This window comes from Ostrinia nubilalis, chromosome 16 (assembly GCF_963855985.1).
Source record: "Ostrinia nubilalis chromosome 16, ilOstNubi1.1, whole genome shotgun sequence".
In the NCBI taxonomy this organism is placed as follows: Eukaryota; Metazoa; Arthropoda; class Insecta; order Lepidoptera; family Crambidae; genus Ostrinia; species Ostrinia nubilalis.
The window spans coordinates 6,149,530-6,177,464 of NC_087103.1; the positions used below are offsets into that span (position 1 = coordinate 6,149,530).

The window sequence follows — 27,935 nt, forward strand, 5'->3', positions numbered from 1 at the left end:
CCCTTTTGTACGCCCGCTTTTTATTCCGCCGACCGTGGCTCCCGTGGATATACGAGATGCAGATACGGTCGACTCTGTTCGACTCGTAACGTCAATAAGAAAAACCGTTTCAATCTGAAACCCTTTGTCGACATTTCAGCAGAGCGGGGTGACGTTCTCTAATTAAATCTCGTAATTGTCAAGCGGATTCTTTTCACGGGGGAGTGAGCTCTAGAAAGGGTAATACGTGTCCGTTGGAGCACTGATTGTGCTCTCATCACACAATTTGGCATTTATTACATTGGGTGCTTAAGGTGCTTTGTAGAGCAGTATAATTTGTAACTAAAAGAGCCAGACATAACTTTCGACGTCTTCAGTTGACTGAACGTTCGGCTCAGGCGGGATTAAGTTATCAAGTTTGAAGTAAGCTCCATTTGAATAATAACTAGATATCAAACAATGAAATATAGAGACAGGCACTCTTTACGATCATTATTAGCATTGTGAGAGCGACATGCATAAACATTGCAGAAAGTGTGCAAAATTATGAACAATTAATTCTGACCCACGCCTGGTTGCGTATCATGAACAATAACTTCCGCTAATTTCATCACGACTTCTCTATACTCTTAACTACCCATATATTTTTTATGTAACGTAACTTCACTTTTATTTATTTTAACGACTGTCTAGATACTTACGTCTTAAGAATTCTTTCACATGGCCTGTAAAACTATTTCACGGTATTCATTAAGTTTAGAAAACTTTTTATTTTGTAAAAATTATGACGCGTTTTCGACGGTAATTGTGTAGACAGACTGGCGGTATTTAATATTAATTTTCATAAAAAAATGTTAACAAGCTCCGACGTTATAAGTTATGTTAATTAATTAATGAAAAAAGTTTCCCAACCACTAATAAGTTTTATAAAGCGCTGTAATGAAGAAAAAAAAGTTAAAGTTTACAAAAAGTTTTTATGAGATATTGGAGCGTGTAAACGTAGTGAATTTCCACAATAACCGTGGTGCGGCGCGGGCGCGGCTGGCGGCGAATGAAAATGTAATTTGCGGTAATTCGGCGCGCGGCTGCGGCGCGCGGCTTGCCCGCGTCACTGCCCGAGTGCCCGCCTTGGTTTACAACGATACATACGTTATTTACATTTCATCACGATATTCCGCTCTTTATTGTTATTTGTCTTCATTTACTTTACTGATTTAAACGACACATTTACCGACTCTTGCACAGTCAAATCAATTTCAACAATTATGTTCTCGTTTCTCGTACAAACTGTTCGTGCCGCAAGTCCATTAACGTTAACCTATCATATAACATTTGTGTAACATCTAAATGACCCATTGAACTGTCTGCGAGTGCACGTCATCAAACTGATTGTTATTTTCTCTTAATATTTGCCAGCGCATGCAACATGCGAAACGAATTAACCGATGACCTTTTGATTCGCTCTATTAGCATTTAGGAAATTCGCAATTACGAATGTTTGAGTATAGCCAGTCACGAAGCTAGATGGTTATCGCTTCAACAGCCGACTGCAGATATGCGCGCTATGTGCAGCGAAATACCGAGTAGCGATTAATCAATTCTGACAAATCGCTATTTTAAAATGCTAACAGTGATTCAATAAACGGGCTTGTTTGTTAATGCTATGCTACGAATCGCATCTATTTTAAAACCCGGTCAAGTGCGTGTCGAGTCACGCGCAGAGTAGGGTTCCGTAGAGTTGAGGACACTTCCAAAAAACACTTTAACGCTTTACATTTCGCAAACAGATGGAATCCTAAAACGTACACTACTAAAATGTACGCGAAAATTAAGCGAATGCTTAAATGAAACAAAAGTTTAAAGAGAAAATTTACGCAGAGCCGCAGCAAACAGTGGAGTGGAATGAAAGTGCAATTTGCGGTGTAGCGCTGTTACCGACTGCCGCCTCCGCCACACAACTTCTTCTCTTTATTGCAGCAGTTAGGGACGCCTGCAATGTGCCATTCCGTTTCGGATCATCTCGGAGGTTTCTAAATCACTTCGTTTGCGTGGGCGGCTCAACCATTTACTAGAAATGGAATTTAACGTCCAACAAATTTGTTTTTAGATCCGTAATATAAACGGCACGTTTTAATATTTATAGTGATGTTCCGTGTTACTAAATTGTTTTAATGCATGTCGATGATTAAATAACCCGCTCGCCCACTCGGTTGCGATACCCAAAAATACTAAACGTTTACCAGTTACTCGTTATTTTTCACGAAAGACTTAATTATGTTAATTCGTTCACAATTCACTCCGAATCTGTGAATAAAATTAATGTGCATTTAAACGGAAAATACGAACAAAGCCAATAAACGCGAGCGGCTCTGTAACACGGCAATTTATCATTTCATTTGACCGCGTGCATTATTGTTTATCGTGTTAATTTTATTTGTTGCTCTCCGAGCAGCTTATCCACTAATTATATATGTTATTATTGAATCCAAATTGCGTTGGAATGTGGAAACGTTTTTGAATCTCAATTTGTATGTTAAATAGGTTAATCTGCAGCAAAAGGTCGGTTATTATTTCACTGATTAATGCGTCGATGAACGAACGTTAATGTAGATTTTATTCAAAGAAATAGATCGCTGAATTTGAATTGACTATTAAACGGTGTCATGGTTTATTAGCATTTATCGATGTCGACATAATTTCCATCACGCAGCGCGTCGTCGATTTACGAGTTAATTAATTCGTGAGTCAGTTCGGGTGTTTATTGAAACTTTGTTTTGATTTTGCAGACGGAGATAGCGAAAAGGCTAAACGCTATAATAGCTCAGATCTTGCCCTTCCTGTCGCAAGAGCACCAGCAACAAGTAGCGTCGGCGGTGGAGAGGGCGAAACAGGTCACTATGACAGAACTTAACGCTATTATAGGGGTAAGTATTGTCCCGAAAATTTAATCGTTTATAACTCATTTCAATCGTTAAACAAATTAAATTACAAGTCGATGAAAAATTCCCGAAGTCGTACAAACATAGTTGGTACGTAATGTGAAAAAAGACAGCTGAAGTAATTTATTATTTCATGTATTCGTTTAGCCTTTACGCCGCTTGGCTTCCATGAATCACCTCGGGCATTATGAATGCAATCTAATAATTTCTAAGGAAATTTATTAGTTAGCCGTAACATTTCACGCGAAACCGATTAATACAACACGTGTGCTGTTTGTATAGCAGTTAGTTAATGTGGGGCGCTCAGCGCTTCGATGGCATCTGTCCAAACAGTAAGAAATGCGTGTCTCAATGCTTACTTATTCGCTTGTTGCAACATTTACAAACGTGGATGCGCTTGCCAAATGGGAAACTTATTTCATGCTAGTCACTGCTCGATGCCAGTCACGGCGACATTTGGAATTTAGAAAGTTTTAGAAGATCCCCAAGTGCACTACTGAACAGTACAAAACCTTGGAATTTAAGCAACATTTGAAACTACAACTACTTTGTATAAAAATAATGAAAGAATGTATGTACCTAAATGATCCCAATACTTCTAATTGCTTCAAACAAATACCCAGTCGGTTGTTTTAAACAGGGGAGTACGTGTTAAGCAAGTAAATTCTCTAAAAGCACAGCTTTCAACAGGTCGAAAGTTCGACGGTCGTTAATTAAACGATCTAAGCCCCGCAAGACGAGGTTGGCTGCGATCCAACAACGAGGAATTGATAAAACTGTTACAAACCAGAGCCGTTTTATACAGAAAATAAAGATTTTTATTAAGCCGGCGCGTCTTAGTAAGCTTACCGCAAATTAGCATGTTTTATGTAGGTATTCGTCAAGCAACCATTTGTCACCCGCGTGGGCGAGGTGTGTATCTAAACGTAATGACTACACTATTAGCGTTTACTTCAATTTACAGCCGCCATTTAACCGCACCTCTGGCGCACACAATCTGTCCTCAAATTGGACTTCTAATTTATTTCGCAACCCACTAATTGTATTTTTTAGCCGGTGGGCGTCGTGAGGACTTCATTGCCGTCTATTATAAATTTCAATAGGCACATTCGCGGACCGGTGCCAAGTAGTTAGTGCGACCTATTCTCGTGGTGTATTAACGCTCGGCGTTCGAAAATTGTGAATACGTCTACCGCGCCTGAAATAAATCACTTTAAAGATAATGAGGGCGAAAATAAAGTGGTGGAACTCACTCATCGCTCGTCTGTCTGTGGCTGATACTCCGCTCGGGGCCTTGGCGCGCGGCCAATTCGATCGCACGTCACGTACAAACGTGTTCCCACTCCCACCCGACACCGAACATCTTTTCTACTAAAGACAAATAGTAAACATTCTGAAACTGTAATGTATTTTTGTCAGCTTTATTTATTAGCAGAATACCGAGTTGGCAAATGTTATTGCCTTCGAAAATTATCAACGTTAACGCCTAAATGTGGGTTGTAACTTTTGGCGTCGAGTCAACAATCTCATGAATTATTTACGCACGTTGAAGTCTCGCTAATAACTGTCCCTAATTACTTAATGCTTCACACATGTGTTCGAGCTGCTGACCTTATCGGACCATTTACATCGCATATGAGAACCTCTATAGAGTTCTAGATATAAATACACACCAGTGTGTCAGTTTGCGATACATTTTATTATTCTACTTTCGGAAACCTTTTTATTCACGATCGGAATAAGATTTAGGGGATAAAAGAAAATGCCTTAAGACCCCAAAGTATTCGGCGCAAGTTCGTCGCCCCCTTTCCGTGAGGATTTACCTACATGTATAGATTACCTAACAGCCTCTGAGACACCGGCAAAACGCAATATCGCTCTCCCCCTATAAAACACTCTAATTTAAATAAAAAAGCGGCGCCACCTTCCGTATGTCGGTCCTTTTTTATTACGAACCTTTTTTATTTTCGGGTCAGCTAGGGATCAAAGGGGCTCTCCCCTGAGAGTGGCCGCCCGCCGCTCCCGTCTCCGTCTGATTTGCGACGATTCCAACGCGCGCCGATTTGTGAATAGGGAATACTCCTCAAATTGGGGACTGTTTGCTTGCCTATTAAAATCACTTACCGTTCTGAGTGCTTCGTTTCGAAACGTTTTGTTTTCAACGCTGTTTCAGCTCTCATTTCAGTTACAATTTAATCTGTATCCATTCCAGCGTGAAAGTACCTATTCCAAATTAATACCGAATTGGAAACGGCACATTCTAACTAACATTTCACGCAGGGACAACAGTCAAACACTATTAGCCTTTTCGGTCGACTGGATTGCTAACTCGGAATGTGAATAGAATTTAGGGGTGACAAATAACGCGACAGATCTGTTCCCTATAACCCTATTGTGTTTATGCAATGTGCGTGAACTCGTCATCAATAAAGCGAGAAGTCTTCGCCCCGCTATCACCGGGTAAATCATTTCTCGTTCTGATTTTATTCCGCGTCGCACACCCCCCGGGGTGCCGACCTCTTCGGAGGTAATAGCTTACAGATACAGCCCCCTCTCATGCTCACCTATACATGACACAAATGTTCGCATTGAAACAATATTCACGTAAGTTCCCCAGATCGATACTACGTGTGCCCCCGTATCACAGATACGCGCACCGAATCCGATAACAAATCTCATTCTTTTATATTTACTACATCCATCCATAATTGAAAAGTGCCATCGTTGACATAAGTATGTGGAATAAACAAGTGTATTATGTATATCGTTTATGCAACATTATCTCGAGATAGGAGAGCAAACAAGCTCGCTGTGTAAATAGAGCGTATCTGTTTCGCCGTCGATGGCTTTATAAACAAGCGACTCGTGAAAACATTTCTATCTAGTTTACGCCGAGGCTCGCGCCCTCTGATAAAAATTACGACTGGAATAAATCGGGGAGCGGCGCGGGCAGGCGGGCGGGCAACATGAATTTGACATTTTTTCCCAGGCACGTTCGCGGGCGGGTGATAAATATTGCATTGCAGGCCCTTGGCGTTTCTTGCGCATCGTCGCCCGACGAGCGAGCCGCATTAACTTTTCCCCTGTCGCTTACGCGTAGCTCCTTGTTTTTCAACGCGCGGAAGTGAGTTAGGGGACATTCTGTCGTCGCTCCCAATGAAATTATGTAATCAGTTTTACGACTCATCCGTCCCGCGCGTTTTTCGTACGTTTTTTCTTTCCGTTTGTGGTTTTTATGTCGTTTGTCAAGTTGAGATGAGTATTCAAAATAAAAGATGTGGAGGAAACACGCTCAATTGTTGGAGATATTGTAATTCTACATCTACACATCAGCTTTAAAATGTAAACAAACAGTATTATCAGATTATACGTTACGTTTTCAATAAAGCATAATGTTAACGACCAATTTATTAGTGATCCATAACAATTATTGTATTGCCATGCACATGCACTGTAACTTATGTCATATTCAATTCATAAGTTAATGATACGGTGTGGCGTGTAAGGTATAATGTGTGATTAGAAGCAATTATGTTGAAAGTGTAACACGTGCGGGTTCACGTGTAGACCCGCCCGGGGCTGCCCGCCTAATGGCGCGTGAACTCCCTCCCTTGTTTCTATAAACTACCCTCTTTGTGCGCACTGACGTTTTATATCCCGATTTATGCTTACACAAGTCTACGTAATCGCAACACGTTGATTATTATTTTCGTATTTGAAATTCCGAGAGGAACGTCGTTGGTACGCTTTTACTGTTACTACAAAATATTTCTCTTGATATTGTGCCAATGAAAAGCTTTTCAAAAATCCGTGAAAGTTACCGTTATTATCGCTATTAAAACGTTTACTAAGACTAACATCATTTATGAGTCATTAAAATTGGCTTTCATCTTTTATAATAGCACTACAATGATTGATAGCATACCTCATCTCGGTTTCACTCTTCGCCGTCACTCAAGTCTGTCAATGATAGGCGTCAACGTTCATTAGATAAATCAATTACGATCATAATAATATCGTATTACGCAACAACTTAATCCCCGAGGAAAGCGCTCTAAAGCAATCGCTATAATAACTCTAATGCGGCTCTAACCGCGAACTAACTGCTCTTAATTATTTAAGTGTGTTAGAGTGGAAACTTTCCTCCTCTCTCAATAGCGCCTATTAAAACGCAACTATTGTGGGCTAATTGTATAGATTACACGTCCACTTATTTGTTGTAAACTATTGAGTAATTTGTTTTAAATGCTACATCGATACCTATTCATTACTGTAATCGGTTCTTAATTAGTTTTTTCGTTAACAAACCATTATTTAATTGTGTTTTTGTTGACCTCATTCTAACATGAGTATCATTGTAGCTATAATGATAGTAGGTAGTTTTCTAGAAACAAAACAAAAGCACACAATGATAGTTTTAAAAAATAGCTTTAACCAGGTCAACGCTATGTAAATCTGTGTTCTACATGTAAAAAAATCGTTCGAATAACCGCCATGCGTTGCCAAACGAGTTCATAGTAAAATATTTGCTGTGGAGCGAAGGTAAATAAATATTTATGCATAAAAATGTGTGCAGTCGGCGTGCGCTATCCATTTATAAATGGAGAATAATCCGGGGCGTATAGACGGCGGTAAATGTGGCGTGAAAACCCGAACGCGGCGAAGCATTTTTCTCGTAACAAAAGCTTCGGAGACAGCTTTCGCCGGCTGCTCAGACAGATTCCCTCGCACACACAAACACAGACGCTTTTTTCATATCAATCATCTCAAGATTGCTTTTCTTACATATTATTTTAACGACCAAATAAGTAAACCTTAGAAGATGTTCACTAGTGCCCGTTTTATTACTGTATTGTTGTACAGTTTAACTACCTATTGTAAGTTACTCAGCGAGCACTAAATTTAACTTATGATAATTACTTATGCTAATTAACAACTTGCTGGTAAGTAAATACTGAATTAAAAGTTTATTTGTATTATCTGCCCCTATCTAATATCAGCGTTCAGAATTAACAACATCAGATTGTTTTATTATTTCAATTTAGCTACAAGAAATCTTCACCACCTCCGGCGTTTAACGTAATAGCGAATTTGAGATGGAGAGTGAGTATTGAAAAATTATCTCGCCCCTCTTTGTTGTCTCAAACGAAACTTAATCAAACTTTAATTTGGTTGATAATACAAACAGCAAAGTTCGCGGGAGATAAGTAAACGGATGGAGAAGTCGTTAGGGGGAACGAGTTTTAGTCCCGGGAGACTATTGGCGGTATTTAATCACGTCTAAATATGCGGTGGAAAAAACACCGGCGAGGTATCACGCCACGTTATTGTCATTCATAACGCCCCCGCCACCCCCAGGGCTGGCCCAAACATTTTCAGCGCTCCCTCAAACAATATTCAAGTGTCTATTGTTTTATCAATTGAGATTTATCTGCAGCGGCAATTTATTATTACAGAGAATGCCGGCTGATTAATCAAAATGGTTATTTGATTCCATTGCTATGAGACCTTGGTACAACTACATTTTATTTCACGTTTTTGGTATCTAGAGTTACTATGTATCTCACAGGATTCGAAGCCATGTTAAGTTATTACGTAGGCTTAATTGACCTTGATTGGCCTAATAAAATACACGCAGTACTTTTACAAAATTCATGACAAAATTCAGCGGAATCCGATTAATGTTTACTTATTATAAGACATTTCTGGTGATAAATATGTGACATATTTTCTTTGCGAAATAACCTCTCTGAGGTTACAAGGAAATGTTTTGAGGATAAATTATTCTAAGAAATTCCAACGTACGGTCTTCACGCGAAAAATACACGAATATATTAAGAACTGTCCTTTTGATATTCCACGAATCCGAATATTTGTTTACATTAGGTCGCTCGATTTCATGGGTCAACTTTCGTACTAAAACTCCAAATAAAAAGAGAACGTGAATATATTATTTTATGTTAAAGAACAGGCGGTAATTTGTTCATAATTTTGATTTTAATTTGAAAGATTGGCACCCCTATCTGATGCGCGTGCAAGTTCTTATAGCTATGAATATATCCATAGCCAGCCACCCATCGTGCTCCCCCGCTAATAAAAAACGAACATCGCGATTAACTTACGTCAATTTAGAAAGGCATTAATTTTTAAAATTATGCTCGTTTATGCTCAATATTTATTTACGAACCTACACGTTTACAGCGGGTAATTATACATGCGACGTACACGGTTATTAACGCAAAACTTTCATAAACCACCCCACACCACACAAGTTTTTCAACTCTATAATTTGAGTTATTTAACTTTCAGTAATTATTAACAATAACCTGTTATTTCCTCAAAGTTCCCTACAAAATATAGAGTCGTTAAAGTTGGTATAATACTAATAGAAATACCACGTATAATTAATTATTTAGATTTGTCAAGCACCGCAGACGTCTGGTTGTCTCGCGCGGGTAAATAGATGTCGACTTAATAATGTTATAAATTGTGCGATTTGAATAAATTAACCCACGAACGAGGTTACGCGCCGCCCACCGCACTACTAGCAACTTGCGCTCTACAACTTACGCCTTATAAGATTCTGAAGTAATATTAATACAATTTTATGGTAAATGCTTTTCGAAACTTATATTTTTGCATTTAAAGCTTCATAAAGATAAGAAAATTACTACATATCTGCAGTTTATAACATGCGTACTCGTATACCAATTTAAAAAATTGCATGCCCATTTCAAAAAGGTATTACACAAATAGCTACATAGCGTAAGCACGAGTTGAAGACTGTTCTTTAGGACTAATTCGAATAAAAAAATCCCCTTTTGTAAAAAAGCACTCCCAGCTAAGTGGCGCTCGCCACCTTTTGACACACAATAAATCACAGCCGTGAGCGGCCAATAAAAAATATGTTCCACCCTCGGCGAAAATCCAATTAATTTTCGGCGGCTAAAAAAAAGAACGCGCCCGGCCGAGCGGAAAAAGCTCCGGCGATCGTCGGCGCAAACGACGAGCGTATGGCGGCGCGGTCGGCGGGCAATAATAACGTTAAACGAGACGATACGAACAGGAAGCGCGGGAAAACGGGAAAAGTGGAAAAAGGGGAATAATGGAGAAGGAGTAATCAATTTCGCTCAGTCGCCGCCGCCGGCGAAGCTCTCATTTAAAATTTAAAATAACGCGCCGCGGAGGGGGCTCGTGGAGGACTTTTTAATTTGGCTCCGCTTCGTTTTAAAAATGCACGGAGCTCTGCGGTGACACATCAATTCACTTTGACTGTCAACACTCGAAACTACCTAAATAGTCGCAGTTTATTCAGCTATAAAACCGACTGGATTGTGTGACTAAGCTGCATTTAATGAAAGAAATGAAAGCTATTGTCGTAGCTTCTACGATATTTTCGTAGCTACGTCGTAGCACGTAGCAGCCGTAATCTTTCGTTTTGTTTATTTTTGTAAAATAAATCTCTCTTGATCATTCTAATCGCGTAATGAATTAAATTGGCCTGTACTTCTCAAGTATGTTACTACACTAGGGTTTACGATTGAAACGTTAGAAGTTAAAAGATAAATAAAGAACAATATTTTTCTCGATAGGCTCTTTATTTAAGCTTCAATAACAACCCTCTCAAGTTATTGTACTGCTCATTCTAACAGTCCATTTGTCCACAGCAACAAAGGCCAGACCTGCCAAGGTTGCTGCAGCAGATGCACGCGGCCCACCTCCCAGCACACGGAGCGCCGCCGCTGCCGCTGCTAGGCCAGGGGGCCTTACCGCCGGCGGGCCTGTTAGGCCTCGGCGTCCCGCATCACCCACTGTCGGTCCTGGCCAAACCGCCCGACCATCATCGGGCGGACGATAAGGGAAACGGTAAGTTCTATCTATTTTTTAACAAACACATACGCGGACAGTTAAATTCAATTAAAAAAGTGGTCACTCTATTTAGAAAACATACTGCTTTATTTGCGAGCCCCACACTAGCGACCGTATTCACAAACGATGCTTGCTTAAGTGAAGCAGCAAATCGAACGCACAGCGTTGAATAGGGCTCTGTGATTGGTTCATGTGTCACCATGTGCACAGTAATGTTTGTGAATACGGGCGTAGGAGACGGGCACCCAGTGAAAGGGTTTTGTTTCTAATTGATGCTCTTCTGTCGCTGTTAAGAATTAATAAAAATATTATCATTATGAGTCCATGATCTCATCTCCATTGCAATATTAACTGACGTATATTATGGTAGCAATAAATATGCAATGTTAGAAAGTTATATCGTAATATCTAATGTCAGTAACGATACCACTAGCAATGATAATATCAAGTTAATTAACAGAGTAAAGCACATAAATAGTCGTGGGAAAATATAATCAGTCAGGTCTGTTGAAACTATAATATAAATATGACCAAGTATAAATTTGCAAAACAAATCATAGGAAGTGAGATATAACGGTCTAATAACATGAATATTTTAAGAGCTGTCCGTTGTGTGCTCGTCTTGTTTGGTGTGTGCCACTGGAGGCTATTAGCGCCGCCCGCGCCCCTTGCCCGCCGTCTCCGATCCCACTTCTGTTTCAATATTTACCAGCTTCGAGAGGCTTTTTGAACTCCGCTGTTTGCGTGTTTTCGGATCGCTGACGGCTACGGCGCGCCCGATATTGCTTTGAGGGTATGAATAAGTCACTTCTTCGAATTCTTACCTATCTATGCGTGTGTTTGGACAGAATATGTAAACACGTGTGAGACAGATTGGGGGAAAATATTATTCCACTTAACCGATTTTTGAGTTCACCGTTAAAATATCTACAGCAATGACAAACACCAGGAAGCGGGGTTTTCAGTTTTCAGTGGAGCGCGGGTAATCCCGGCGCGGCGAGGACGAACGCGCCACAAATGAAAATGTAACACAGAAATGGATTTGGAAGCCGCCCGTCGCTCCGGTTAATTACAAAAGCAAGCGGTAATCTGCGCTCCGGGATGTTCCGGCTTAGCGCCCCCCCGTACCGCTCCCCTCCTCCGCCTGCCACTTCCCTGGCTAATTTGTGCCATTATCGGTGTACTGATGTAAGAGTTACCGCGCAGATGGCCCCCCTCCGCTCCTACCTAGCCCCTCACCTTGCCCGCGCTCAATTAATTATTCCTTGCTGGTGTGAGCGTCGCGTGTTTTAGTCAATTAGTAACGTAATTTTGCGGGTGACTTGAGCGTATGCGGCCGCGGACCGACGTGCCGCGTTTTAATGCTCGCTAAATAATACATTCGAACAAACAACGCTGTACTCTCGAGTAATTACTACGGTAATAATATAATGACGCGCCACTGATTAATTGGTTACGATAGCGTAATTGAAAACTTACAGCTCAGTTATGACACGATTGCATTGTCCTAACTAATGTGCGCTGAGCGTTCGTGCGTACGTGGACGAAATGGTCGAATAGTTGTCAATAATTGAGGCCATTGCGTTTAAATTAATTGTAGCAATACATGCGGTGCTAATGCAGCGTCTGGCTCTTATGTGTTACATATGTACTGCACGTGCATAGTAATGGGATTGGGATGGCAATTGCTCGCAAACTTGTGGCGAATCAGACGCGGCAGATAATGCCTTTGATGTTTACTATCTGCATACGTAATTCTACGTTGCTATTCAGGAACATTTGTGCGTACCTGTAGGCAATTCTCGACTGTAGTTGTTAACTGCTGCTGAATTTATGTCTGGGGCTTAAATTATACTCGTAATTCGTAAGATATTAAGTTACTGATTAAATATGTATTAAGTTACATCATGTAGGCTAAATAATGAAGATTTCAAGCTGAATATCCTTCGATTCTTCTTTTCCTATCTTCTTTTGTTTCAATAACTACAAATTCCATGGAGACGTCGAAAAGGCTTTATCAATCAAAGTTCTTATCAAACAATACTCGTACTAACAAGCTGTACCTGTTTTGTTTTCATCCCTTATATTATGTAGGCGTTAATTTGAAATAGATACGAGTAGGTCTAATTCGGGCGTCGTCGGCGTCGGCTAAGTGCCTCGGGAGCGATCGCTAATTTGTAGCCAATCAGCCGTGGTGACGAACTACCTCGAGTGTGATGCTCAACACACATAGCTGTATACGATACGAAAGGGTGCTTAGCATTGTTTCCTTATAAAGCTCTTGCAAGTTTTTGATTCACTTAAAGGAGGATTATTCCACTTTGTTCACCTGGATGATATCACCTCATATCATAATCCCTAAACAAGGATAAATGATCTTATACAAGTAAGTTTAGAACATCTATGGATGTGACGAAAGAGTGAATTCCTCTCAATATGGCTAGTTGCCTAAAAAAATTTTTTTAGTCCGTAATGTTTAATATCAAAAAATATTGGACACATATAATTTTATTTGTCAATCTAACAAATAATTACATAGTTATGGTGCGTTGAAGTTGCGCACGACGTCACAACGTGCGGCATTTTTAAGCAAGCGTTGACGTCACGGGCCTCTTCTTATGAACTTTGGGGCGCTATATCTCTTTAAATTTTCATTAGTTTGAAAAAGTGAAAAATACGTGTAAAGTATTTTTTGATAAGTTAACTGACGGACTAATTAAAACTCTTGCTTTTTGACCCAGGCAACATCCCCATTCCCCAACAACTTGTTACAATACTAAGTGCCAATAAAATATTTTTCTATTTCTATACAAGTTGCAGAAGATGATGATGATCAAATTTTGCTCCAATGGTGCACATTGATGGATCCGTACTATACCGAATTTCTAGTAGCGTTAGTATCTGCTAAGTGCATCTGAAACGATCGAATTGCAGCTACTCAAGCATACTGACGGCCTACCTCATAGTAGCACTTATCCATAGCTGAAATAGATAATTGACAGGATTCTAGGATTGTGCATAAAGCTGATGCAAGATTTATAGTCTGCGAAATGCGGCCCTGATTGATGCACCACCCAGACGGGTCTAATTCGGGTAGTCGGTGTCAGCTAAGTGCCGCGGGAACGCTTGCTAATTTACAGCCAGTCACCCGTGGCTGCGAAACTGCTACCTCCGTAGATATACTAAACAACTAGCTCTATATTCGTACTGTTAGGTTGACGAATATGCAAAGTCTAAAGATGGATGTTTTAACCTTACAACTCGACGTTCATGAAGCTGTCAGTTTTCAAGTCTCCAACCAACTCTCGACATATTGTTCACATGCCTTTATTTGGTGTCTTTGTGTGATGTGACTATTTTTAGGGTTTGAACGACAGGACATCGTAAAAAATCTAAGCACTTTAAGGAAAATTATTGTTATCAAGTTTTAGGCTGCGGGTAACTAGCACTGGTTCATGCTAAACAGAAAGAAATCGTTGGCAGTGCTGTAAAAAGCAAAGAAAATAATGTTTCTTTCTTTTAAAAACGATTTCCTTAATAAGTAGATGAAGACATACCGTATAAAGAAACAAACATCTATGCTACATATACATCGGAAGGACATTAGGCGGGAAGTTGCGGCACATACAGCGATCAACCCTGCTTGTGCGTGACGCGCCGACATCCCCTACAATATTCATTGGGCACTTTACACCCGCTCCCTGAGACCCGTGCACGTCTATGTTATAATCGATATCCGTAATATCAACCAATTTGGCTTTAGATGGGAAGTCACGGAATTGGTAATTAGGGTCGGAAAAGCTAATCATTGATTCGTTTGTGCTTTATAACAAATTGCGTTGATTTAGCTTTACTAAAATGCAATTAAGCGAAACGGAGACGGGACAGGATTATAAACAGATTTACCTTTTGCAACGCTGAAAGAAAAACATTTGAATCGTTCTAAAGTTTATAGTTCACCACAAAGATGTTTACAAAAGCAAACGGTTATTTTATTCTCTTTATTAATTGCGAAAGCACCAACTTTTATTCAACTACATCCGTAACACAGTAAAAAACGCAAAACATTTATAAAATGAAATATTAAAATTTCTTTTGTCCGCAGGTATCAGCTCAGCAGAGGAAAGACATGTGAGTAACACACAACTTTTTCCAATTTCTGTCCCGGGTTGTTAAAACTGCGACGACGAATTTCGCTTTGAAAAATTCCCCAACAAGCGTCATACTGCCTTTTCCATTTGGGAATGTGAACGCGGAGGAGTGGTGCGCTTGAACACGTTGATTTCATAACACGGCCCTGGCTGGAACAAGTGGGTGGTGCAAGTGGCGCACCCCGCAGCAGGGTTGCTACCCGTTTACAAATTCTAATCACATTTGTCACTAACAGCCTTTTCGAAGAAGCTGATTTAATGCAGTAGCGAACGTTAAGACTAACGATAAATAAACGATGAATTCTTAATCAAACCAATAGATGTGTTATTCTAAACTGGACAGCCCACTTTGATTTCTATCTCATAAAACATAATTTAGTCAATTGCTTGCTACTCAAGAGAAGCCGATGATTGAAGCTTAGGTTAAGCATTTCAATTTATTGCTTTTGCACATCGTTCGTTCTTGATTCCGATTCTACTCAATAACTCAACCTCAAATGAGTAAGCTTCTCAGAATGCTGTTTTAAAGGGGCGATAATAGAGAGCTCTATCATTGAAATAGTTTTAGATAGAGTGAAGTGGAAACGTAAGAACAGGAAACCAGATTACCGGGCAGACTGAAGGCAGAACAAACTCTAGAAAGACGTCTACTTGGATAAAATTATTTTTATTGTTTGTGACAGAACTGTTATTTAAAATAATAGGTAAGGATGTTGCATCAACCTAGACCTTTTTAAAAGAACGAAGTAGGTAATTAAACTACTTGATTAGATAATCCACAAACAATACAGCCATACAATCGAAATCAAAACGCTAAGCACAACAAAAACCCTTAACGAATTAGGTATATCAATAAGTGTCGACCCTTGTGTGAAGTGAGCTCGCGACCGAGTGCGTCGTTCGCGAGGTGTTGCGAATGTCGGCTATCGTGCTACAGTGTGGGCGGGGGTGGCGCCCCCTGTTGTTGTGCTCGGATGAACGCAGCGGCGCACCGCACAGATGTGCCGTGCACCTAGGGTTGCCAGGTCCAAAAACACAAAAGCCGGACTCTGTGCTTCATTTGGCCGCACATTTTACCCTAAAAGCCGGACATACTTTTTTAATAGCTAACGTATCATGTCACGGGGGGGGGGGGGGGGGGGGTGCAATAAGCGTCATAGCTCTTGAGTGGATACTATCATCTTTGAATTAACAAAGCCGGACGCCTGGCAACCCTACGTGCACCGCCTCGCGGAATGCATGCGAATCGATACCCCCCACGCCTGTTTTATAACACTCTTTGTTGCACTAACCTACTTCTCTCCTGACTTCATTGCACGTTACATCTATAAATCATTCTCAAATCAACTGTCTCATTCTACCAGCTATTATGAGCTATTTTTGTTTGTTAAGAAACCGGATTAGAGAAACATTTCCAACACTCAAAACTAATGATGCGCGAAATCAACAAATCTATTTCAACAAGTTGTTTAAGAATTAATAACACTAGTAAAACATTTTCACAGTTAATTGTAAATTTAATTTTCTACTAATATTTGCAGCATTGAAGAAAATAATATTGACGCAAGACATTACAGTTACATTTTATTATTTTAACAAACGATCTGCTTAATGGACCTTAATACATAAGACGTCAGATGTAACATCTGACGTAAAATAGCTCGTCGAAATAAGTTCGTCTCATAAAAGTCCATCATAGAGTGCTTTAGCAAAACTTAAGCGAGGTAGGCAAGTTTATAACTTGAGGAGAGCACGTGAAGAGTTTATCTTGCAGTGTGACCTCGATACGCGGCGTGTTGGCAGTCCGCTCACGGAGCCGTCGATCTGTGCAAACACGCGGCGAGCTGAGTAATGCACGGACGCGCCTTACAATTTGAGCCGGGAGATGGGGGCAGGGAGAAATGCACGCCGTAATAAAGTTTACATAAACCGAGCGCGTCTTGGCTGCGGCAGCTCGAGGGGGCGTCAGGTTACACCGAGTTCGTGCCTCGCCCGTTTGTCCGGCGAATGTTTTTACTGCGAATCACGAAGGTGCTACACTGTTGCAACCGGCTCGCTGTTTATTTGCAAACATCGCACGCCGTGTATTTGATTTTCCGATACATCAGCCCGCTGTTTATTTTAACAATGTAGAGAAACTCGCTGTTGGACCACTCGCTGCCAGTTTTATGGATGGCACGAAACACGACATCTAAAATACACAACGGAATTGTAGACGCAAACATTGTTGAACAAATTTCGCTATTAGCTTGTTACCTAGAACGTAATCAATATAAGTGCCTCAAACCAATGAACCCGGCTCAAAGATCTCGAACTCCCGCAAATATAACAAACTTTACGACTGCCAATTTACACCGACGCGAAATTGAGCAGCGTCCCTAAGCCTAACAGGGCGAGCCTTTCCACAATCTCATTTGGGTAACATAATAACCGCGGATTTATTTCTGCCGCCCGCTCATTCGCTCTCAAATCGCGCCTAATATTCAATTTGGGCGCCCGAACCACACAAAAACTGCTCGGAGCCGGTTCATTACGCCGCGCATCTCGCCTCTTCATCCTCCTTACCTTATCTAAGCCACTCTGAATAACACCCCCGGGCCCCTCCCCCGATCGTCGCCGCGCCACCCGCTCACCACTTCAAGTGGAAAACTCGCAGGCCGAGGGCCGCTCAACCTTGTTTAGCATTCTCCTCGACTTCTTTATTTAATAGATGCCGAAAAAAACTCCGGTCAGAATAAATTTGCGTTTGTTCTCCGATACGCTCGAGTCGGTGGGTATTTAAAGGTGCGCTCCTTTAATTAAGGCGGCAGCGGCGCGTGTAAATTCTATTTGAGGAGGTGAGAGATGATGAGTGTTTCATCGAAGCGTCGATGCGAGACTGCAGGTTTTGTCGGCAGTGGCAACCCTAGCCGGCGTGTTTACGCGGAGTGTAACAACAGTCGCCCGGAGCGCGCCGCGACACTCTTCACAATTTATCGCCCGAGACTTTTCTTAATTGGAAGGAATGGCCACTTGTAATTATTAAGACGGCCTAAAGTGAAACAGATTGCGCGGTAGTCGTCTTCGTGCCGTTTTGTTTTTTTCTCCCAAGGATTTGATACAAAAAGTTACTTGTAAGAGCTTTTATTGAAAGAACTTTTTGTTTTGGGGTTACTTGACAAAGTGCCCCTAGAGATCTTGATTTGCTTTTTGCCTTTATCTGTAATTCTGTTCTTCCATTCTTAGCGAGTTCCTTGACATTTCAAGATACCTACCTGATTTGTTTGTTACATTGCATCAACTATTAATCTCCTGAGATGTCTTTAGGGTAGCGCATTTTCTTACATAACTTTTCAATTCCTATCATTGGAGGTCCGAAAATATTTCTCATACAATTTGATACCATAATGATCATTCTTCATAAAAAATTTAAAACCTACATATTTAAAAACATAATCATTGATATTCATAATATCACAAATCATACACTTAGTTTTTACTAATATTTTTTTTCATATATTTTTCTATACTAATGATCGAAACTCATAATCATTCGAATAAATAACTATAATATTCATAAATGTGATGTATCCTAATATTTGTTTTCATAAATTTATTACTCATAAGTGTATTTATCCATATTATTGAAAATCATGATGTCTATATTCGTATTAAATCGTATTTTAACATTAAATTAATTTGAAATGGTCCAAAACAGGCAATATTTTGTGCCACAAAACTAACGTGACAGAAACGAATCGCTGCAAAACCGACTCCACGTAGTCTTGTCTGCCCTACCCCTAGAGTGTAATTTAAAAGCCGGAGGCGCGGAGGGAGGGCAGCCCTCGCCCGCTGTAGCAAGCGTGGGTGCCTGAGCCTCGTTACGCAAGGGCGGAAGGGCTGCACATCCCGCAGCGCCGGAGACGAGGAGATACCAATGCATGCTGCATGCTTGCTTTCATGCTGCATGCTCTGCATGCTTATCTACTCTATTAGATTATATATGATTTTTTTAAAGATACGAGTATGTCTGTTATAAAGTAAATTATTCTGAACAACAACTCTCGAGCTATGTGCCCCGCCCACTGCCACTTGATTTTAGCGATTCTGCGGGCTATGTCAGTCACTCTGGTTCTCCTACGGATCTCCTCATTTCTGATTCGATCACGCAGGGAAACTCCGAGCATAGCACGCTCCATCGCTCTTTGGGTGACCTTGAGCCTTCTTATGAGGCCCATAGTAAGCGACCACGTCTCAGAGCCATACACCATCACTGGCAGTGGGGGCAGGCCTCCCACTAGGTGGACCGACGATCTGGTAAAGGTCGCGGGAAGTACCTGGATGCAAGCGGCGCAGGACCGGTCTTTGTGGAAATCCTTGGGGGAGGCCTTTGTCCAGCAGTGGACGTCTTTCGGCTGAAACGAACGAACGAACGAACGATCAATGAATGTTATGAAGAAAAAAGATCTGAAAATAAAAATTATGTATTTTAAATGGTTCTTGGTAGTAACAGTATTGATAAAAAAATTATGATTACTAACTGTTATGAGCTCCGATGGTAGTAATAAAAATGTATGAATAAAAAAAGTATGAAAAATAAAATTATGAAGAGAGATTATTATGAACACAAATCGGTAGTAAGACAAAGAATAGGATTTAGAATTTTATGTGAGCCAATATAGAACCTGTCTTTAGGCATTCCCAGTCTAACCGGTAGTCATTTTGCGGCAGGTTTAAAAGCCAATTCGTCTCTGTCATTCAGTTCAGTCATGCCTAACTAATGTTTAAATGTGAAGTCGGTCTTATCTATTGAAACCATCTGATAATGGATACGAAAGGGAATAAGGCAGTAGCAAATTGATATCGATCTATTGCCTACCTAAGGCTAAAATCTGATCACAGCAACTTGGAGATTACCATTGTTGTATTTAGAATACAATGGGACATGTAGAGATTTATTGCATTGTTTTCACTTATGAATAATTTTGACTTTCGAATCACGGCCGCTTACCGCAACATCGATTAAGATTAGGCATTCAATGCATAGAGATTATTGATTTATTTATTTATAGGCTCTCACATCAGATTTATCACAGAATTAGCTGAGCTGTGTGATGTTTGGTATTGATATGTTTATTTCACTAATCTTAGCACAATGCTGTCAATGAGGCGATTAATATTTAGGGATTTCAGCACATGTGTATGTATATGTACCACCTAGCTGTAAGCCGATTGATCGCTGTTCAGCGGAGTGCGACGTGTGTCAGAGCTAATGTTCCAAATACTCCCGATACAGTTAATCTTCTTATGAAGCTGCGACACGACACGTACCCACCTCCTGTATCTATGTCGGTGCATCCAGATTATTCCAAAGGGATCATCCGCCTCTCGCAAGCTGTCTCGCTCTACAGTAGCAGTACGATTAATCATAACTGTGTATTAAAAGCTACTGTGATAAATAAGGATCTTGTTACACAAAGATTAATTGTAAGCGGGGAGTGAAAATTATTGCCCAGCATCTGTTCTGGATGTTGTTTCTATTTCCAGAATATAATAGCGTTAATTTAGCGACTTGGGTGAATTGCAAATCACTTTTTGAGTAAACACATAGGCAACCCTAACAATAAGAATAACTCCTCGAAACCAAAGCAATGTGACCTGAAAATAGACGCGTATTTTTAAACGTCTTCAATCTTACAAAGAGTTCTCAACATCTTACGAGTTCAACAGGCAAAGGAATCACCATTCTTTGCCAAACGCTTCCTTTCTTAAGTTCAATACGTAGGACTTACGTATGTCGGAGGCAGGCAAGGGTATTGCTCTTCTGAGCTGCGGCTTTGTTCCCGATCGGGCTGTATCGCATCGATTTATGCAAGCTTGATCGAATCACCCCCTCCTACCTCACCACCCGTCACAATATCTATCTTAATGCCGTTGCACTGCTGCCTCAGTTGCTTGCACAATGCACAGATACCATTCTGTGTTATTACTTTTCGACATCCTCAAAAAAAACACAAAATTATCTTTAAAAACATACAAGTTAACCAGTAGATGTAAATACAAATCAGTATGATTTTACCTTATTATCACGTATGCCGTTCCGCACGCGTGATTTTTGACCAAAGAAAAACAAGTACATGGTGTATGGTGTATCGCATTTACTTCAGTGGCTTCAAAAAAATGTTGAAACAATTTCTAGTATCTGAACAGAAGTTCCAGTCATTACACATGCTACTACTAACATACATAAAATTCCAGACAGCTATGTTCAGTTGAAATGTGTGTGTAGATGCCAGCTCTTGATTCAGTTATGTGATTTTACGTCCTCGGTTCTCGTTACTCGTGTCATACTGTTTCCTCGTTTGTATTCCAGTTATGTATTAGGCGGCAGTGCGGCGATCCGTAGTCATTGTTTCGTGTATCGTGTTCGACATTCGGGGCTGGATGCGGCGAGCCGTGTCGCTCCATGTCGCACGACCGACGCCCGAGCGCCCGCGCTCCCTCATTCAATATTCCAAATGAAATATTCAATACGTATTGCATTCGCCGATACGTATCTCAAGTGCAATATTTTATGCAATTTATAGAAGCGTATCGTAAACAAAACGGATTCACAACCGCAAATGTAATATTAGATAACCTTTCACAGTGAAATGCATGTGCAGTTTATGAATGTTTTGAATTTTGAAAATTATATTGCCTGTAACTAGCAAAAGTACAGCTAAACAAAGGCGGTAGGTTCCACTAAAAATAAATTTTCTAAGCATGATGTATTTACAGCGAATGCTAACTACATTTTATGAAAGACTCTACATTTGATTGAACACAGTCCAGGTTTCGCATAGCTCCAGATTTGCAATTTAATTTGCGAGGGGCTTTGCGTAGTGCTATGCAGTAGGTAGGTTGTCGTCACTTGACCGCAACACTGACGAGTCAGCGTGACAGAGGCGGGCGCGACAGTGCGGTCGGCACACACGCTCTCTGTTGTGGTCACCCGCACTGCGCTGCGACGTGTGTGGCCCCGCATCCAGCTACCTTCCTCCGAACCCATTTATTGCACCTCGCTCCGTTCCCTTTTACGACTCGCCATAACCACACCTCTAATTACTCTAAACCTCACCTTTACAATGCGTTATTTTGACGCTATAATTACGATTAATTCCTCGTAAATGTGAGAATAAAAACAAACGACTCGTCCCTCGGCGAAACACGCTAGAGTTGTTGTATAATTGAAATCGCTGCATGTAATTAGCAGCGCGAGGTGGTGCGATAGCTCGCGGCTCGGTGCACGTCTTCATAATTTATCTCAATTAGTCGGCGCGTAATAAGCGGAAGGGCGGGTGGCACGCCGGCTCGCTACTCTACTTACTTGCACTACGTGCGAAATGCGCTGACGTTGTGTACTTTGAAAAGCTTTCTCACGTTTTAATTTGTGTGGTAGTTATAGTTGTTACTTCAAAGCGTGGGAAATATCTGTTATCAAATGTTACAAGATAGATTTTCACTTCATACCGGATTATATTTTCGAAGAGTCGGGGATAGATTCTTAACGGTGCTCGCCTTCGGCTCAGTTCGTGAAGTACCTACGGCTTACCGCGATCAAAGGGAGGTTTAGCCGATTCGCCGCGCTACTATTTACCTTGTTTGCGTTATTTTGTTTGGAGGCTTCATTGCGTCAGGTCATAACTTCGTAAGCTTTTCTTATGTAGCAAAGCAAAAAGGTGGCTGTGTAAAGAAGGGATTTACTTTTAAAGGATGTTTTTTGATGAACATGATGTAGAGTCAAAGAACATTGTATAATGACTTGAAAGAACTTAAATTGTTTGTTGATCATTTTAGATAAGGCAGTCCATTTTTGCAAATGAAAATAATCATATCCCAGAATTGCGAATAAACGAAAAGCTCCCTCAGTTATTAGCATGAAAAGCTTTTCATTTTCCTGAAAATCCTCTGCACATGTTGTAATTGAGGGGCTTAAAATTCTATTGCAGTTTACTTGCGTTGCTCAAAGGACTTAACTATACGTAGCTGTGCGGTTTCGTGTTATATCAGCGGGTGTATTGTCGATTGGTCGGCGGTAGCGGGTAGTGTAGCGGTGCTCTGCGGCCGGGCGCGTGTTTAACAATGCGGCCGGCGTGCGGGTTGTCTCTCGCCGTGACACGCTCCCGCCAACACGCTGCACCGCCTCTATGCACGCCACGTTCCCTTCGAGCGCGATCATTTACATATGCTTCGCCTCCTCGCTGCCGTGTACGAGCATTGAAAATGTTTCATGAATAAATTTGTAATCCAATTTGATCGTTAACTCCGTGTCTACAAACCTTCCCCGTCTACAAAAACACTAACGTAAACAAAGGATCGATGATACTCGTAACCTACTCGTTTCGACCGATTAATCATAAAAAGTACGCGGGTCGCAGCCCTTTTTCGAGTTTCCTCGTTACGGACTAAGACGAGAATCATTAGGAATTAAATTTCCCCTTTCATTAGTCCCTCAACCCTCGTATAATTCCGGACGCGGAGCAATAACAATATAAATCCCCCGTCGCGCCGAGCGGGGGATTACGGCTTGTCTCGACCCTAATTTAGGGCTGCCCCCGCCCCGGATTAACGAAGTGGCGGAATCCGCTAGGGTTGTCGCTGCGCATAAACTTGTTACGTGTTTAATGTTTTATTGACGGGTGGTGAGGGAGTTCTCGTTTAACACGGCCGTGCGACCCTTGCGCGACTCGCGCTGATCCTACGACTTGCCATCATTGTACTAATTAACTGTTCAAATGCCTTATTTAAATAAATCTATGTCTACTGCGAATGCATAATTATTACACACATATACTTCAGCCAGCACTTAATGAAAGCTCTTAGTGGTGAAACAAAATTTTTTTCTCGTATTATACAATCATGTTAAAAATACCATAATTTTCAGTTTCACATAAGTGCTGTTTATAAATTAGCTTCATACAAAAACATGTTACAATGAGCGCCAGAATCAACCCCGAGGAGGGAATTTTTCCTCAAGCCCTTAGGCTATACTGGTTTAGCACATTTATAGTAGTAATTACTATCAGACCAGTAATAAAATTATTCGACGACGAGACGTAAACGCATTAATGAAACCTCTTTCACAAGTTATGATAATAACTAAATTAGCCGTATGCTTGTACCACATTCATAAACTTTCGTCAAATCTTGTTAGCGTTCACCGCCATAAGCGTGTTTTTAACATGTTATTAAACATGCACGATAATACGCGGTGTAACACAGTGGACCGACGTTTAAATTACTTTTATGAGTCATAATTTTTTAAATGTCGGACAGTGACCTTTACAAATTAATTTTTAGTGCTATTATGTCGTTGGAGTGAGTCGTTCGTTAAGGCGGAACGAATTGTTTATCTCCGGCATTAAACCGTGGCGGGAGTGCCGACGCACATATTGCAGCGAAGGAATCCTGCGAGGGCTCGTCCCTCCGCACCCTCTTTGATTTAAGCGACGGATCACAATTAAAGGAGTCGGCTTTGTCAACACCGGCCGGCTAACGCGTCGTTCTGACACGCTTTATTACTGCAATTATCTTGAGAACCCAATGAAAATAAACCCCTGATTCATATTTACTTAATTCACTCCGCTCATTGTAGCCGCGCGAGGTGATGAAAACATTGTTCCTCGCGCGCGGAGAGCTTTTGACGAAAGTTTCTCGTTATCGCGACTTTATTTCTTCGTCGGCAATTTTCCAAACGAGTTGCCTCTCAGCATAGCGACGAAACTCGATTCGGTGTAATTTATTTAAGTAATTTCACAAAAGCGAGGCCGCGTACACCGTATTAAAATTTGCCTGGAGACCGCAAAGTAGACGCTAACACAAAATTAAAGTCGTCGACACTTAAGGGCTTCGTAGTTTCGAGGGGAGTTTCCGTGAAATTTCTCTCGGAATGTTGAAATGGCGGATGAATTTCGCAAGTCAACTCAATTATCGTTTTAATTAAGGCGCTACGCCACGTGACATTTGTTTGCGTGCGTGAAAGCGATCGCGCCTCCCCCTCCGGCCCTCGCCCGCTCCTGTTAATTGTGCTAATTACTCCTGTAATGGAGCAAGGGGCGGGGTGAGATTGCTTATCGACGGCTTCCCCGGAATTTACTTTGTTACATCTGCCCGGCCGCAACGTTAATTCGGTCTATTGGCTCGCGTAAAGTACGTGCGTAATCCCTTTATGATTGATGGCCTGGATATTAAGATTTGGTTCGGGATGTTCGAGTCTCGCAGGAGCATCAATCGCATTGGGCAGCTTTCCAAGTGCACTGGAGGCGAGTGCAGCGGGCTCGCGCGGAAAGCGGCGCGTAACGAAGAGTGAGTGGTCGGAAACAGATTGGCGGGGCGCGGGGGCGCACGTCAGCCGACAACGAGCACCAGGCAATTTGGTTATTTGGGGTCGGCCATAAACCGATAGCGAGCGCAGTAAACGCAATCCTCCACTCGCGACTATAAACTTTACGAGTCACGTAAAAACGCGCTCGAAACGCCGACTCGCTACCATAAATTTATGCTAATGTATTCTTTATAGGAGTTTAATGTGTATTCAGAAATTCCTCCATTATTTATGTATACGAATGAACCGGTAAAGTTAATTTTAAAGTCGCCCGCGGTTTACGCGCTCGCTGACGATTAATTTTTTTGTTATGTTTTGTTGGCCACGGTTTCCGACGATCTGCAGATTCTCGTTTTCGAATGATTAGCTTTTTTACAAATGTTCAGTTCAGGTAGCGGCCGGTGTAATCACGATAAGAGGCAAGAGCACTCATCCTTCAATAAACGTATGAATGGGTTTCACGCTCAACAGATTTTCACACCTCACTTCCTGAAATAGTCGTCGATGTAATGATAATACGGTACGGTACGACGAAATAGATAGCAATAAAAACCTTAAGTCGTTAGAAAGTTTTGCAAGACACGAACATATCGCGTGTAAATCATGAAACTTTTCAAAACTATTATACCTGAAATATAGACCGAACTCAATCCGAACATTTCCGAGCGGCGGGCGGTCTATTTATCTATTTCCCCCGCTTCCGCCCCCGAGCGTCCGGTTAACCGCCCCCCTTCCGGTTAACCGGGCGGCGGCACGGCGCGCGCGGCTAAACGGCTCGTCGCGTGACCGCAGACAATAAGCCCGGGCGGCGTTAACAGCGCGCCTGTGTGTTGCCACTTTATATGTTACGTCACCCCGCGGCCGCCCCGCCCGGCGACACAAATGTGTGCGACCCGCGACTTGAGTCGAAGCGAACGGCAGCCGATAAGTCGTGTTGTTGAAGCTTGTAGTCGACTCGTACTTGTTTAGCCGCCCGCGCCCGCCCGACCCTTCCCCGACTCAATTGCCTTTTTCTTGAGGTCGACCCGCGTAATGGGATAAAGTAAAGATTAGCTCTGTTCGCTTTTCTGTTGAAAATGGAAAAGGTTGCGAGTGACTACTCAATATACTGTGTTTCTGTTTGAGGAGATATAAGTATTAGCTTTGATCCTCTTACTTCCATGGCAATGCCTATTATTCTAGCATTTATTTATAACTCTACATATCAGCATAGTTACAGAAGTGGTCAAAAACCAGCTTTATGATAATCCATTTTTCAAATGTACCGACAATATTGAAAAATATTGTTGTAACTATATTAGGACTAATACACATGATCTAGTAATGTCGGCAGCAGACCACAAATTTAATCTATGAAATTAACGATCAACCGCAAACACTACCCAACCCGGGCGAATGGTTCGTAATATGGGCATCATAAAATCCATCCAATCGAATCCGACACGTCGCATTACCGCGAGCGCCGTGGGTCTCTCGAAATAGCACTTGAAATTCGATATCCAACTCTGTGGAGATCGTAAAATTAGGTCCTCGAACACACGGTGGAAGACCCCCGCTGTACTCGTATAACTTTATCGCGTCTCACAACATAGCGCGCCACGCTTTAACTTACACATAGTCGTAGACGTATCGCCATCGCGATATTTATGTTGCCTTCCACACCAATAATAAAACTTTATTGCTTACATCTCGCATATCAAATATCTAATAACACCGCCGCAATAAGCTACACGTCTAGTTTGATCTCGCACAATTCTCGTCTCAATTTCACTTTACGAGAAGTTCTCGGCCGTAAATTTTGTAACTACGAGAATGTCGCGGTCCAAATGATTCATCTGGATCTGTCGTGGGCTGGCGAAATCTCAGTGGCAGTAATAGTAATAGATCGTGAAGACGTGAAGTGTTATTGTCTCGAGCTAGAGCCGGCAGTAAGTCACAGCGGGCGGCGACAGGTCGGCGGAGAGAGCAAATTAACAGGCGCTCGCCACTCGCCGCTGAATTAGTGCCTCGTAAAATTAGGCCCCGTTACACTCCTCCGGGCACGCGTCCTGCCCGCTCCGCCGTCGGATTACGCCGAGCCGTTTCTCATTCAACTCCAGTTACAACGGATTTACTGGAGTATTGAACTCTACGCCGTCTATGTAGGTACACTAATATCAAATGGAATTCTGAACTATCTGAATATCGGGACACAATACAAGCTTGTTTGTACAGTTAACTACGAAGATAGTAAAGTACTTATCGTAGCTGAATAATATCCTGCAGCTAATTGTTCAGCAAGCGAGAGGCGTTTTCGTTTGAATTGCCTTAATGTTTGCCTACTTGAAATAGCATCTGCCTAACACAATTTGCCGTGAGCACTCAAGCGAATATTGATAATTCGAACGGTCGATAGGTACTTATACTAGTACCTACGCAGTATTGAAACATCAACACTAACTGAATCAGTGAGCGCGGTGGTCGTTCGTCACGTATATGATTATTTCATTAGTCCGTATTTGCGCGCTCATCCAAATGTTACGGCCCCCTCCCACGGGGGGCGATGACCACTCCCGGAGCTAATCATGCGGTCAGTTTGTTCTGCCTCAGCGTGTTTTGATATTGATATTGATATTGACTGTAGCACTCGGCTCGCTGCGCGCCGATTTATTT

At 41.6% G+C, this 27,935-nt stretch overlaps 1 protein-coding gene across 2 annotated transcripts in view; it reads left to right on the forward strand.

The window, feature by feature from the left end:
* The window catches only part of LOC135079296 (protein groucho), a 75,327-nt gene that overhangs the window by 38,143 nt on the left and 9,249 nt on the right, over positions 1–27,935 (forward strand). For both annotated transcript variants that reach the window (XM_063973919.1, XM_063973920.1), the window contains 3 exons: positions 2,766–2,903; positions 10,586–10,784; positions 14,893–14,918. In XM_063973919.1, coding sequence (XP_063829989.1) covers positions 2,766–2,903; positions 10,586–10,784; positions 14,893–14,918 — 363 coding nt within the window. The remainder of the gene's footprint in view (positions 1–2,765; positions 2,904–10,585; positions 10,785–14,892; positions 14,919–27,935) is intronic.